The sequence below is a fragment of the Bubalus kerabau genome, chromosome 7, assembly GCF_029407905.1.
Source record: "Bubalus kerabau isolate K-KA32 ecotype Philippines breed swamp buffalo chromosome 7, PCC_UOA_SB_1v2, whole genome shotgun sequence".
In the NCBI taxonomy this organism is placed as follows: Eukaryota; Metazoa; Chordata; class Mammalia; order Artiodactyla; family Bovidae; genus Bubalus; species Bubalus kerabau.
Genome location: NC_073630.1, coordinates 104752742 through 104767948, shown reverse-complemented (window position 1 = coordinate 104767948; position 15207 = coordinate 104752742). Strand labels below are relative to the sequence as shown.

Genomic DNA, 15207 nt, shown 5'->3' with positions numbered 1-15207 from the left:
AATGCTCTAAGCCAAACATGTGGAAGTGGTTGGTTGTGAGCAAAACTGGTGTGACTGATCCTTTGTCAGTCATTGAAGGACGGCTTTTGTTCTGTTTTGATTTTATAGCCGATGCTCCTTAAAGATGAAATTTTGTGAGGGAACCTGACGCTGAATCAGCTAGGCAAGGCATTCTACCTGGAACACCTGGTCAAATCTTATACTGCAAGAGAGCTGTAGAGTCACCTTTGCCCCAGTAGTCCCCATAGGAAGGCTGTATCATGCCTTCTGGTCCACTCTGCAGTCTCATGGACAAATGGAAATCCAGTAGTCATGTGGGCAAATGCATGTGCATAGGTGTGTTCATTTGTACCAGTGTACAAACCTGGAATCATTAGTCTCTGTGTGAATACCAACCAAATTTGACACTTGCCTCTTCAAATGAATGTTCACTTGAGAAGAATAAAGGCTGTCTGACCTGTCTTTACCAACATGGAACAGCAATTCTTGAATCAAAGCAGAAAAATATCTTACCTGGAACTACTTCAAAAAGAAACTTCCCTGGGCTCTCTTCATTGCAGGGATGTTCAAGCACTTTATTTCCAGGCAGGAAAATTGTACCCTGTGAACACAAATGCCCTAAATATCAACATCATCAGATGGCAAATATCATCATCACCAGTGAACATCCAAGGTGTGTCTGCAACCCAGTATTTAGTGATGTGCATCTGACTCATTTATATTCCCAGCTAATCAAAAATCACATAACAGCATCATATACATTCAACATTTAACAAATATTTGTTGAGCACCTCATAGATATAAAACACTGTGTGAGGTGCTGAGTACTTTTTTTTTGTAAATTAATTTATTTATTTTAATAGGAGGCTAATTACAATATTGTAGTGGTTTTTGCCTGAGAAGGCAATGGCACCCCACTCCAGTACTCTTGCCTGGAAAATCCCATGGACGGAGGAGCCTTGTAGGCTGCAGTCCATGGGGTCGCTAAGAGTCGAACACAACTGAGCGACTTCACTTTGACTTTTCACTTTCATGCATTGGAGAAGGAAAGGGCAACCCACTCCAGTATTCTTGCCTGGAGAATCCCAGGAATGGGGGAGCCTGGTGGGCTGCTGTCTATGGGGTTACCCAGAGTTGGACACGACTGAAGCAACTTAGCAGCAGCAGTGTTTTTTGCCATACATTCACATGAATCAGCCATGGATGTACATGTGTCCCCCATCCTGAACCACCCCCCCCATCCCATCCCTCAGGGTCGTCCCAATGCACCAGCCCTGAGCTCCCTGTCTCATGCATCGAACCTGGACTGGCGATCTATTTCACATATGATAATACATATGTTTCAATGCTATTCTCTCAAATGATCCCACCCTCGCCTTCTCCCACAGACTCCAAAAGTCTGTTCTTTACATCTGTATCTCTTGCTATCTCGCATATAGTGTCATTGTTACCATCTTTCTAAATTCCATATATATGTGTTATTATACTGTAGTGGTGTTTTTCTTTCTGACTTACTTCACTCTGTATAATAGGCTCCAGTTTCATACACCTCATTAGGACTGATTCAAATGCATTCTTTTCAATAGCTAAGTAATATTCCATTGTGTGTATGTACCACAGTGGAGATTCCTTAAAAAACTGGTAATAGAACTGCCATACGACCCAGCAATCCCACTGCTGGGCATACACACCGAGGAAACCAGAATTGAAAGAGACACATGTACCCCAATGTTCATTGCAGCACTGTTTACAGTAGCTAGGACATGGAAGCAACCTAGATGTCCATTGGAAGATGAATGGATAAGAGAGCTGTGGTGCTCTTTTAAGCATCAATTTAGTAAATGTATTCTGTGTGCCAAAATCTTTTACTGAGCATTCAACCAGCATAATATTATTTGTTAGAAAAATTTTATAAGGTAAGTATTATATATCCCCATTTTATAGCTGCAGAAACCAAGGCAGAGGCATTCAATAACACAGCCAATGCTCCCATAGCCTTCTCTTCATTATCTTCTCTCTTTTCTGTTAAATTTTCTTTTCTATAGTGGATCATTTCCGTCAGTACTGAGACATATTTTAAAAATTACTTTTTTGATTCCACCTTCCCCTCCAGTTCTCATTTCACTTTTTTTCCCTTGCCTAGCAATGAATTCTCTACACTGAATCCATTTATTCATATGGATCCACTGTAGCTTGGTAAATTTTCAATCCTCCATGAACTTGACTCCTTAGGAGCATTCAGCACTATTAACTACTCTTTCTTGATGTCTTTATTTCCTTGCTGTCTTAGTTTCTCCAGGTTTTCCTTTTATTTTTCTGTTGACTGAGTCTCTTTTGCTGGTAATAACTGGCCTTTAAATGTTAGAGTTTTCCAGAGATTTATCCAATGCTTCCTTCTCCTCTGACTTTATACACTCTTTCTCTAAGCTATCTCATCCATGCCTATGACTTGAATAACCAACTAGAATCCAAAGAATATCAAATTAATATTTCTATCAAGGACTATCTGACCTCTAGACTTTTGTATCCAAGAGCTTATTTGACATTTCCATTTGGATATTTAAAATGCATCTCCAACTAAACTTAGCAAAATTCAAATGCAGTTAATTTAGGTCCTGTTTATATATTCCCTAAAAGGTCTGTATAGACAAAGCTATGGTTTTTCCTGTAGTCATGTACGGATGTGAGAGCTGGACCATAAAGAAGGCTGAGCACTGAAGAATTGATGCTTTTGAACTGTGGTGCTGGAGAAGAATCTTGAGAATTCCTTGGACTTCAAGGAGATTAAACCAGTCAATCCTAAAGGAAGTCAACCCTGAATATTAATTGGAAGGACTTGGAAAGACTGAAGGCAAAAGGAGAAAGGGGCAGCAGAGGATGACACAGTTGAATGGCATCATGAACTCAATGGACATGTCTTTGAGCAAACTCTAGGAGATAGTGAAGGACAATGGAAACTGGCATGCTGCAGCCCAGGGGTTGCAAAGAATAGGACATGACTTAGTGACTGAACAACAACTTGGGACCACCTTCCAATCAGTTGCAAAAGCCAGAACCAGAGGAGTCATTATCTCTATGGTATCTCTACTATTCCCTGGTGGCTCAGACAATAAAGTGTCTGTCTGCAATGCAGGAGACCTGGGTTCGATTCCTGGGTTGGTAAGATCCCCTGAAGAAGGAAATGGCAACCCACTCCAGTATTCTTGCCTGGAAAATCCCATGGATGGAGAAGCCTGGTAGGCTGTAGTCCATGGGGTCGCAAAGAGTCGGACAGGACTGAGCAACTTCACTTTCACTTTCACTACCACCACGCCCTAGTCCAAGAGACTATATCTCTTATCTGGAATGTGTCAAATACCCCCTCACTGAATTTCTCACACTACTCAAACATCTTTTAATTATTTTTTTTTCCTGAACATGGTCAGAGTGCTCTATAGAAACATAAATTTGATCTTGCAACTTTCTTGCTTAAAAATGTCCAAAGGCTTTCCTTTGTCTTAAAATAAAGTTCCGTGTGGGCTTTCCAGCTGGTGCAGTGGTAAAGAATCTGCCAGTCAATACAGAAGACACAAGAGACATGGGTTGGAAAAGCCCCTGAAGCTAGAAATATTGAAGACAAAAGGAGAAGGAGGCAGCAGAGGATGAGGTGGTTAGATAGCATCATTGACCCAATGGACATGGATTTGAGCAAGTCCAGGAGAGAGTGGAGGACAGAGGAGCCTGTGGTACTGTTGTCCATAAGGTCACAAAGAGCTGGACAGGACTTAGAGGCTGAACGAAAACAACAACAAAGCTCTGGGTGGCCTGGCTCCACCTACCCCTCCAAACTAATTTTCCCACACTTACATTTTCAGTACTTTCTATAATCCAGCCAACTGCCCTTCTATAAATGTCACCGTGTTCTCACTTACCTTAGGACTTCTTTCTCTCTTTGTTGTTTTATACCCATCTTCCAGACTGACTACATATAAAATATACTTGCATAACTTCCTGAATGTTCCTTAGACTAATTTACCACTGTATGTAATTATGTTATTTGTAAAATTATTTGATTAATGTCTATCTTCATCATTAAACTATAAAAGAGCAAATGTAATGTGCTTTTTAAATTTTTTATTTATTGACTTATTTTTATCTTATATTTATTTTTATCCTCAAGGTGTGTGGGATCTTGGCTCCCTAACCAGGGATCAAACCCATACTCCCTACACTGGCATTGTGGAGTTTTAACCACTGGACCACCAGGGAAGTCCCAACAATGTATGTTTTGTACCTTAAGCTACCGGCAAAGCCTAGCACTTCACATGGCAAAAGGTTAATGCTTTAAAAAAGGGTATGGTTGAGTCAATGAGTACTGTTAGTGCAATAAAACCAGTATTCAAAATAAAGCACAATGGGATTCAAAAGCCTATACTCTGTGCACCATATTATATTGTCCATTTTCCCAGCTTGAAGCAATATTTAGCTCAAATACTTTACACAACTTTCATTCTACCTTGTTTAGCACAGAAAATTATAGTCATCTTATTGGTCCCTCCATCTGGGCTTGGAGTGATAATGGACAGCACTGTCTAACTAAAACCCAGGGAATTAGAGGTTAGAAGGGTCCCTCCCTGTCCGTACTTTACAAAGTGAGGTATTGGAGGCAGTGCCTTTGTTTTCCTCCTTCAGGAAGTAAAATATCTTAGTTCTCATCACATCTAATGTTCCTTTGCCTATGGATTCCGTTTTACTTTCTAATATTTTTTAACAACTTAAGACTTTGAAATATTCATGGTAATTAAGATCATTATAGAGCGGTTTATATAGAGTACTAAAATCAGTTGTTTCGATTACTAGTGGATTTTACTTACTGAAATGATTTTGTGAAATAATTAAATGTGTGATTTAGCCCAACTTTAGAATATACTACCTAACTTTCAACAAAGATACAACATTCATTTCTGATTGCATATACATTTGTATGCATGTATATATGACTCATTTAATTCTATGTCTTCAGGTTCTATACAGAATCTTAAACTGTATGTGTGCCCTATAAGTTAAATTCAAGCCACTTTTCTGCATAAATTATTCCCCTCCATGAAATCCCAATCCACCTCGCTTGGTAATTAAAAGAGAGAGTAATGCTATCCTTTGTTGTCTCTTTCGTAGATGAGAAATAACTACTTCTGGCTGAAATTTTCATTTTCATGTTCAAGTTTGATATTACACAGGTTTTATATTTTGACAGTTTTCCAAACAAATTGTGATGTAAAAATAATAGTTTATTTACCAGTAGGCAATGTTTAGGACAGGGTATATTGTAATAGACAAACATTTACTGCAGTTACTTCATTAAGTCATTGAATAAGTAAAATAAAATCCTTTAATTAAAATGCCTAATTTGATCACCTTGTATAGAAACCAAGCAGTTAAAATCTATAACTAAGGGATAGGTATTAGCTGTGATAGTTATCTTCTAAATATTTTGTAAAGTATATATTGTCAGAAAATGCACATAACCAAACAAAAAAAATCTATAATTTATCCATCACCATAGACAACCAATATTAAAATACACATCTCTCCATATTTATATGTATATAAATATATATGTGTATTAAATACACAGTATTTTTAAAAAAACAGTCAAAATACTTATCATGTGCTTCAAAATTTAGGTCATATGTTGTTATTATGCTAATTTAACAATCTACATCATTTTTAAAAACTAGCACAGTATAGTACTTACTCAAATATACATACTTTCACATCCTCTATTCTTATAAGTGTAACTTTTTGTGTTACTATATATAACGTTTTCATGAACATACATGAAGCTAAATCTCTGACCTTTTCCTTCACTTGCTTTTTAGGACAAATAGAGAAATTATTAATAGTACTCAAACATATGCACTGTTCATGTGGGATTGGTTAATTCTTCCAGAGTTGCTCTAAACTTGCTAACCAAATGAACAGCTAATAAGTATATATAATTCAAGTACCTCATATAATTAAGACTTCCCTGGTGGCTCAGATGATAAAGCGTCTGTCTCCAATGCGGGAGACCTGGGTTTGATCACTGGGTGGGGAAGATCTGCTGGAGAAGGAAATGGCAATCCACTCCAGTACTATTGCCTGGAAAATCCCATGGACAGAGGAGCCTGGTAGGCTACAGTCCATGGGGTCGCAAAGAGTCGGACATGACTGAGTGATTTCACTTCACTTCACTTCACTTCTTCATATAATTAAGGGCTTCCCTGGTGGCTCAGATGGTAAAGAACATGCGTGCAATGTGGGAGACCTGGATTCGATCCCTGGGTTGGGAGGATCCCCTGGAGGAGGGCATGGCTACCCACTCCAGTATTCTTGCCTGGAGAATCTCATGGACAGAGGAGCCTGGCAGGCTATAGACCATAGTATCACAAAGAGTCAGACATGACTGAGCCACTAACCACAGAGCAGCAGAGCACATATTATTGAAACACAATGTATTGAGATACAACCAGATGTCAGACACTATTTCTAGAACTATCTCAGGTGATGTCAGATATGTGAAAGAAATAAACTCTACTTTCAATAGAAGATTAACACAGTATATAACTGCAGAACTAGTAAGTGCAAAAGTATGTTGAAAAACAAAAAGAAACATAATAAAAGTTTAAGAAGAGAGTGCCATAAGAGCAATCCGATTAGTTAGGAAAGATAATAGGAAAGATTTTTTTTTTTAAGAAGTTAAGGCTTTAAGATTTAATGAGCAAGGGATCAGTTCAGTTCAGTTTAGTTCAGTCTCTCAGTCGTGTCCAACTCTTAGCAACCCCATGGACTGCAGCACACCAGGCTTCCTTGTTCATCACCAACTCCCTGAGCTTGCTCAAACTCATTGAGTCAGTGATGCCATCCAACCATCTCATCCTCTGTCGTCCCCTTCTCCTTCTGCCTTCAATCTTTCCTGGCATCAAAGTCTTCTCGAATGAGTCAGTTCTTTGCATCAGGTGCCAAAGTATTGGAGTTTCAGCTTCAGCATCAGTCCTTCCAATGAATATTCAGGACTGATTTCCTTTAGGATTCATTAGTTGGATTTCCTTGCAGTCCAAAGGACTCTCAAGAGTCTTCTCCAACACCACAGTTCAAAAGGATCAATTCTTTGGTGCTCAGTTTTCTTTATAGTCCAACTCACACATCCATACATGATTACTGGAAAAACCACAGATTTGACATTAGATGGACTTTGTTGGCAAAGTAATGTCTCTGTTTTTTAATATGCTATCTGGATTGATCAAGGCTATGGTTTTTCCAGTGGTCATGTGTGGATGTGAGAGTTGGACTAAAAGAAAGCTGAGTGCTGAAGAATTGATGCTTTTGAACTGTGGTACTGGAGAAGACTCTTGAGAGTCCCTTGGGCTGCAAGGAGATCCAACCAGTCCATCCTAAAGGAGATCAGTCCTGGGTGTTCATTGGAAGGACTGATGTTGAAGGTGAAACTCCAATATTTTGGCCACCTGATGTGAAGAGCGGACTTATTTGTAAGACCCTGATGCTGGGAAAGATTGAGGGCAGGAGGAGAAGGGGACGAGAGAGGATGAGATGGTTGGATGGCATCACTGACTCAATGGACATGGGTTTGGGTGGACTCCGGGAGTTGGTGATGGACAGGGAGGCCTGGCATGCCTCCCCAGTTCATGGGGTCACAAAGAGTCGGATCTGACTAAGCGACTGAACTGAACTGAGGTTGGTCATAGCTTTTCTTCCAAGGAGCAAGCGTTTTTTAATTTCATGGCTGCAGTCACCATCTGCAGTGATTTGGAGCCCAATAAAAGAAAATCTGTTTCTGTTCTCATTTTTTCCCCATCTATTTGCCATGAAGTGATGGGACCGGATGCTATGATCTTTGTGTTTTGAACACTGAGTTTAAGCCAACATTTAAGGGAGGCCTGGCATGTTGCAGTTCATGGGGTTGCAAAGAGTGGGACATGACTGAGCGACTGAACTGACTGACTGACTGAAGGATTGTTCATGACATCAAGGACATGCTGTAGGAAATATAAGCCTTAGAAGAGGATGCTGCAGTTTATGTCCATGACAGCTGAGACCCACAGAATGTTCTTGAGCAAAGCACAGGCGATTTAAAAATACCAGCCTCTTAGTAGTTTGTTGCTGCTGCTGCTGCTAAGTCGCTTCAGTCATGTCCGACTCTGTGCGACCCCATAGATGGCAGCCCACCAGGCTCCCCCGTGCCTGGGATTCTCCAGGCAAGAACACTGGAGTGGGTTGCCATTTTCTTCTCCAATGCATGAAAGTGAAAAGTGAAAGTGAAGTCACTCAGTCGTGCCCGACCCTCAGCGACCCCATGGACTGCAGCTTTCCAGGCTCCTCTGTCCATGGGATTTTCCAGGCAAGAGCACTGGAGTGGGGTACCATGAAGCAATTAATTTGACATAAAATGGCAAAGTCAAGCCATAAATGTGTTAGCAGTAGAAATCTGCATTAGAGATGAATTATGGAGATCTATTTTGAAGAAATATGAAAGAAACTGGTTATAATTTTAACTCAGGGGATGAAGAAGGAAGAGTCAAAGATGACTTCAGTTTTTCTCTTCTGTATATTTGAAAGAAAGGTGTAACCTCTTGTTAGAAATGAGGATTTAGGAAGAGTCAAGCTCCATGAAGCCCATGCTCTTGAGCCCAAATTATGTGATATTCTTTCATTTTCTTTTAGAAGCTATGTTGGGTATTCCCTGTTTGCCCTCCAGATCTATCCATCAGTCTGTTCTGTGTCCTAGGAGACTAACCTCTATAAATTGCATAAACCAGGCTCTCTTGATGTCTGACTTCAGACTGGGTTTGAGAGGCCATAGCAGGTGGTCAGAAGGCCACCAGAGTCAAATCAAGATAACCATTGATCTATTACATTCCATGTCAGGCAGTGTTTTATGCCTGTTGTACTGATTACCGTAGTCCACAAGTTCTAAACCTGCAGGTTCTCTGGCTTTTCCAGTAGACAGGTGGTGGTTTAGTCACTAAGTCGTGTCCGACTCTTGGGACCCCGTGGGCTGTAGCCCACCTGGTTCCTCTGTCCATGGGATTTCCTAGCCAAGAATACTGGAGTGGGTTGACATTTCCTTCTCCAGGGGATCTTCCCAACCCAGGGATTGAACCTGGGTCTCCTGCATTGCAGGTGGATTCTTTACCTACTGAGCTAACCAGGGAAGACTAGAGAGGTAATGGGTTCCTCCCTGTTTTTAGCCCCAGGGCTTTTTCACTATCGGTTGGTTTCCTTTAGCCTTTCCAAAACTTTGTAAATGATTTCTTTATCACACACCCTTCAATTACACTTTTTGAAGCAGAGGTATCAGCTTCTTGCTGGGGATCCTGAGAAAATAACCAGGGTACAAATATTCTGGAATTTTTTTTAAGAAAGAGTATATTAACCTAAACCATGGTGTTCAATATGCTTCATTGCAAATTTTGGATGATCAGAGAGAAGAGGCTCAAGAACAAAAAAGGGAATGTAATCTTTTTGACAGGAGTTCACTACATATGGCAATAATCAGCATATTCAGAATGGAATTATACTTAGTTTTCTCCCCTCTAGGGACTATCCCTTTTATAAGGAATCTTTAACTTTTCAAAATGGGATAATATGTTATTTTTTTATATATATATTTGACAGCTAAGAGTTGGCAAAAGAAACATAATTCAGAACCACACTAGTATTTTGCTTTCAGCTAAAATTGCTATTAGAAAAGCAGCTCATCTCTAGTTAATATCAGATCCACTGACAAGTGCTCACTCTGATCTTTGCAACCCCATGGACTATAGCCCACCAGGCTCCTCTGTCCATGTAATTTTTCCAGGCAAGAATACTGGAGTGGGTTGCCATTTCCTTCTCGAAATATCAGATCACTGAGCCCAAACCACAAGATACTGGAGGTAAGGCTAGATGCTGTTGAAAATAAACATGGTATTTTTTATTCTCTGGGATTTGGACTGGAAAAATATACGCATGTGCTGTATCTTTGTTAGTTTCATAAGTACTAGAGCAAATTCTTTTTTTTTTTTTCCCAGTATGAACAATGATCATGAGCATCACAAGAAACAAGGTGAAGTCTCAGCTTGACAATACATATGAATTTTTAATATGACCAGACAGAGGTTTGAAAATGATATCAAGGGAGGGAGGCTCCAGAAGGAGGAGATATATATATATGAGTATGACTGATTTGAATTGATGTATGGCAGAGACCATCAGAACATTGTAAAGCAATTATCCTCCAAGTAAAAAAATAAAAAAAGAAAATGATATCAAGGTGAAATAAATATTACTCAACAATTTTTATTAGAGTATAATAGAGAAGGTTTCAGTAGAGTAGATGGGTATAATTTGCTTCTTTGTAGCAAGTAACTTCATTAATTCATTCAACAGTTATTAAATAACACATAGCATGTGCTAGGCCCTGTCTTAAGCACAGAGAACTGTAATGCTAGAATGTGCTAATAATGCCTTTATACTCCTGGATCTGAGAATCACTCAGGGAAGACAGAAAAAAAAAAAAAAAAAAAAAACAGAAAAACAATTACAGACAAGCCCCTGTCACGAAAAGGAAATAGGATACTCAGTTCAGCTCAGTTGTGTCTGACTCTTTGCAACCCCATGGACTGCAGCACACCAGGCTTCCCATACTGTATGCTTATAAAAGACATAAATTGTATCCACAAGTGCTCCAACCATATCCCAATCTACCGATGGCAATGAAGTCAGTGGTTAAGTAAATAAATCTATTCTGGAGTCAAGCTGCCTCGGTTCAGATACCCACACATCAGCCAAGTGACTTCAGGCAGGACACTTATCCTCTCTATTCCTCATGTTCTTCATCCTTAAAATGGGATAAAAATAGAACCTTCTTCATGACTGTGAACTAACATATGTGTGGTTTGTAGAAAAATGCTTGGTACACAGTATTTTTAGCTGCTTTTAATATTTTTTTTAAAAGTCTTTCTTATATTCCAGAAGCCTCAAAGTTATTTTGGGCCCATATTTTGCTAATCCTCCAACAGTGAGATGATTCTAATAATGGTTCAAAAGGCATCTACTAGTATCATGAACAGGGAGGGGAACGAATTAGAAAATTTGAAGTTAGTTTTTTACTATCATGTCTGTAAGACTAGATTAAAACCAACAAACCTCTAATTAGCAATGACAGAACAAACAGCACAGCAGAAAAGATGTTGATAATGATGATTGCCAATGTTTCTTGACCATTTATTACTTTGCTCAGCAAATGTGTATGCTACTTATATCATTAATTTGCCTAGTGACTCAGTCATAAGTGTCTCCCATTTTATACATGAGGCAAATTAAGCTCAGGAGGCACCAAGGGAAGAGGCTGGCAGAGTAGATTCCAAATACTTATTTGCATTAATTATTAACACAATTTATGTTCTTAGCTCTAATCAATCACTTTTACTTAAAGCAGTTTGAAGAATTTTTATCAATAATTATCAAGTTTCTCCTTCACCTCTGAAATTAGTTACACTGCTTTCTAGGGTGCCGTCAGGGAGATAAGAGATGGAGAGATTTTCCAGTTGGTTCAAATTTAGGATCTACCAAAGTAATTCCAATGTGCAAACTGTTTGGGGAACACTGACTCAAGCATTGCTATGAATTATCTATTAGAAAAAATATACATGTTTCAATGCCATTCTCCAGGTTCGATGCATGATACAGGATGCTCGGGGCTGGTGCACTGGGATGACCCAGAGGGATGGGATGGGGAGGGAGGTGGAAGGGGGGTTCAGGATGGGAAACACATGTACACCCATGGCAGATTCATGTCAATATATGGCAAAACCAAAACAGTATTGTAAAGTAATTAGCTTCCAATTAAAATTAAATAAATTTATATTTAAAAAATAAAGATTTTTCCAGATTAAAAAAAAAAAGAAAAAATAGCATAATATTAAAAAAGCTATACACTCTGTAGAATGTACTATTTTTTCTTAGCTAACAAAACTCATCAAAGCAAGTAAGACATGTAATGTTTCCAAACCATTACTTAAATTAACCATGATAAACATGATAGCATGAGGCCATTTTATGATTATGGATTCATGGAAAGAAATTCTCTATACAGAATTCTCACCCTGATGCTTTATATTCTAAACTGCAGATTTAGCACTTGAGAAGCACTGTCATTCTGGGTCCACTTTAATTTTAGCACAGCATTTGTGAAACATTATTACAGATGTTCAAATCCTAGAAGGCTACTAAGAGCATTAATTGTGATAGAAAAAACTGTGCAGTGTTTTGATGTGATTTATTCTTTTTTAATTTAAATTTATTTATTTTAATTGGAGGCTAATTACTTTATAATATTGTATTGGTTTTGCCATACATCAACATGAATCCACCACAGGTGTACACGTGTTCCCCATCCTGAACCCCCCTCCCACCTCCCTCTCTGTATTTTTATTTAAACGTTTTTAAGGACTTCTCAAGTGGTCCAATGGTTAAAACTCTGCGCCCCCAATACAGGGGGCCTGGGTTCAATCTCTGGTCAGGAAATTAGATCCAAAATGCCACAACTAAAGATACCAAGTGCCACAATTAAGACATAGTTAAATATAGATGAACATATATATGTGTGTGTGTGTGTGTGTGCACATTTGAAGGCATTAGAGTATGAAATACAATAAACTCTATAAATATTAGCTGCTATTATTGTTGTTATAATGATTGTTGTCTGAATGCCGCAACTAAGACCCAGGGAAAGGAAATAAATAAACAGATATATGTAGTTTTTAAATAACAGCTTTTAAATCTTTTTTTTTTTTTTTTTTTTTTGGAGACACAAGGATCCCTGCCCCGTGTGAACTCCTCCTCTGGACGTAACAGAGGAAGTTCATGAATTTCTTCCCCGATAGCGTCCTTCTAAATGAACATTCTCCCTGGAAATACCGCCATTATCATTCAGGCTCCATTTAGGTCACTCATATCTCTCCACATGGGCTTCCCTGGTGGCTCAGTGGTAAAGAATCTGCCTACAATGCAGGAGATGCAGGAGACTCGGGTTCTATCCCTGGGTTGGGAAAATCCCCTGGAGGAGGGCATGGTAACCCACTCCAATATTCTTGCCTGAAAAATCCCATGGACAGAAGAGACCTGTGGGCTACAGTCCATAGAGTTGGAAAGATGGGACATGACTGAAGCGACTGAGTATGCATGCATCTGTCTACATGTTTTTAATTCATTGGAAATCGAAGAAATTCCTTGGCTACAGAGGGGAAAACAGATTGGAAATGTGGGAAAAGGAAGATGTCATTATTTTAAACCTAAAATTCTACAATTACACTCTCAAAATTCGTAGTCATTTTTCTCATACTTATCTAGTAGATGAATCCCTTTGTGATAATCACAGGCATCTAGAATTTTCCCACAACATCTAACAACATTTCTTAAGGTGCCCCATGCCATTTTCAAAAGATTGTGCCGCTGTGATGTGCTCAGTCATGCCTGACTCCTTGCAGCCCTATGAACTGTAGCCCACCAAGTTCCTCTGTCTATGGAATTTTTTCAGGCAAGAATACTGGAGTGGGTTGCCATTTCCTACTTTAGGGAATCAAACCAGTCTCTGTGTCTCTGCCTTAGCAGGTGGATTTTTTTTACCAATGCGCCACCTGGGAAGCCCCTAGAAAGACTGCAATTGGAAGAAAAAAATCCAACTGTTGACACAAAATCTATCCCCTCAAAGTTTCTACTCCAAATTCTTCCCTTCAGAGTGAATCTTCTTTTTCCATCTTGCATCTTTACAGCTAACCATCCACTGAGATTTACTGTATACACAGCTGCACATTTTAATCTTATAAAACACTGTATGTGGAGGTACAGTTACTATGGTCCATTTCATAGAAGGAAGGCCAAAGCATAAATAAGCTGAGGTGAGCAGCTGGTGAAGTGTAGAGATACAGTTTGACCTTCTATAAACCCAAACTCCACTTCCTTAACCAGTTTTCTTTCTATGATAGAAACCTGTAGTATGGTTTACAAGGCCATTCAGTTACTTGTTTATTCATCAAACACGTATTTAATTTGTATATATGCCAAAATGCTTATAAAAATGGAATGTTAATATGAGCTATCTTCAGATAGGCAGGTCATAGATAATTTTTATTTTACTAAGTTATTCTTACTTTTTAAAAAAAAATTAAAATGATGAGTACATATTACTGTGTACTAAGAAAAAATATACAAATACATATTTTAAAGCAAAAAAAGTGACAATACAAGGTAGGGTTGAATAGGAGCATTTTGGAGTCTCAAAGTTAGGCTTCTGCCTTGAAATAAGGACTATGGAAGTAGTTCTTTTTACAAATCAAAATACAGTCCAATACCCTGAATATTGGCCATCCAAAGATATCAGGTCCTAATTCCTGGCACCTGGGAATATTATCCTGTTAGGAAAAAGATCTTTGTAGATATGATTAAGTTAAGGATCTTAAGAGACAGAGTTGTCCTGAATTACATGTGTGGACCTTAAATTCAATCAGAAGTGTTTTTATAAGAACCAACAGAGAGAGATTCAGTGCACCCACATAGGAGAAGATGATGAGAAAAGGGAGACAAAGATTGGAACCAAGAAATGCTTCCATGGTGGTTCAGTGGCAAATAATCTACCTGCAATGCAGGAGACTGCCTGCAGTGCAGAAGACTGGGTTCGATCCCTGGGTCGGGAAGATACCCCGGAGAAGGAAATGACAACCCACTCCAGTATTCTTGCCTGGAAAATTCCATGGACAGAAGAGTGTGGTGGGCTATAGTCCATGGGCTGGCAGAGTCAGACACAATTTAGCAACTAAACCACCACCACCAGCATCATAAGCTGGAGGAATTTAGTCCTAGAGTCTCTGAAGGGAGTTTGGCCTTGCCAACATCTTGAGTTTCGACTTCTGGACTCCAAAACTGTGGGAGAATAAACCTCTGTTGCTTTAAGCCACTAAGCCTGTGGTGATTTGTTATGTCAGTCAAAGGAAACGAATAAGGATAAAGAAATTGAAACAAACTTTCTGAGGACCCCTGTGAATGTGCTAAGTTGCTGCAGTCCTGTCTGATTCTTTGCGACCCTAGGGACTGTAGGCCACCAGGCTCCTCCATCCACGGGATTCTCTCCGCAAAAATACTGGAGTGGGTTGCCATGCCCGCCCCCTGGGGATCTTCCTGACCCAGGGA

The 15207-nt window shown here is 39.2% G+C and overlaps 1 protein-coding gene across 6 annotated transcripts in view; it reads right to left on the bottom strand.

Moving 5' to 3' along the window:
• The window catches only part of ARHGAP24 (Rho GTPase activating protein 24), a 460450-nt gene that overhangs the window by 298944 nt on the left and 146299 nt on the right, over positions 1–15207 (bottom strand). For all 6 annotated transcript variants that reach the window (XM_055588999.1, XM_055588994.1, XM_055588995.1 and 3 more), the window contains exon 3: positions 514–601. In XM_055588999.1, coding sequence (XP_055444974.1) covers positions 514–601 — 88 coding nt within the window. The remainder of the gene's footprint in view (positions 1–513; positions 602–15207) is intronic.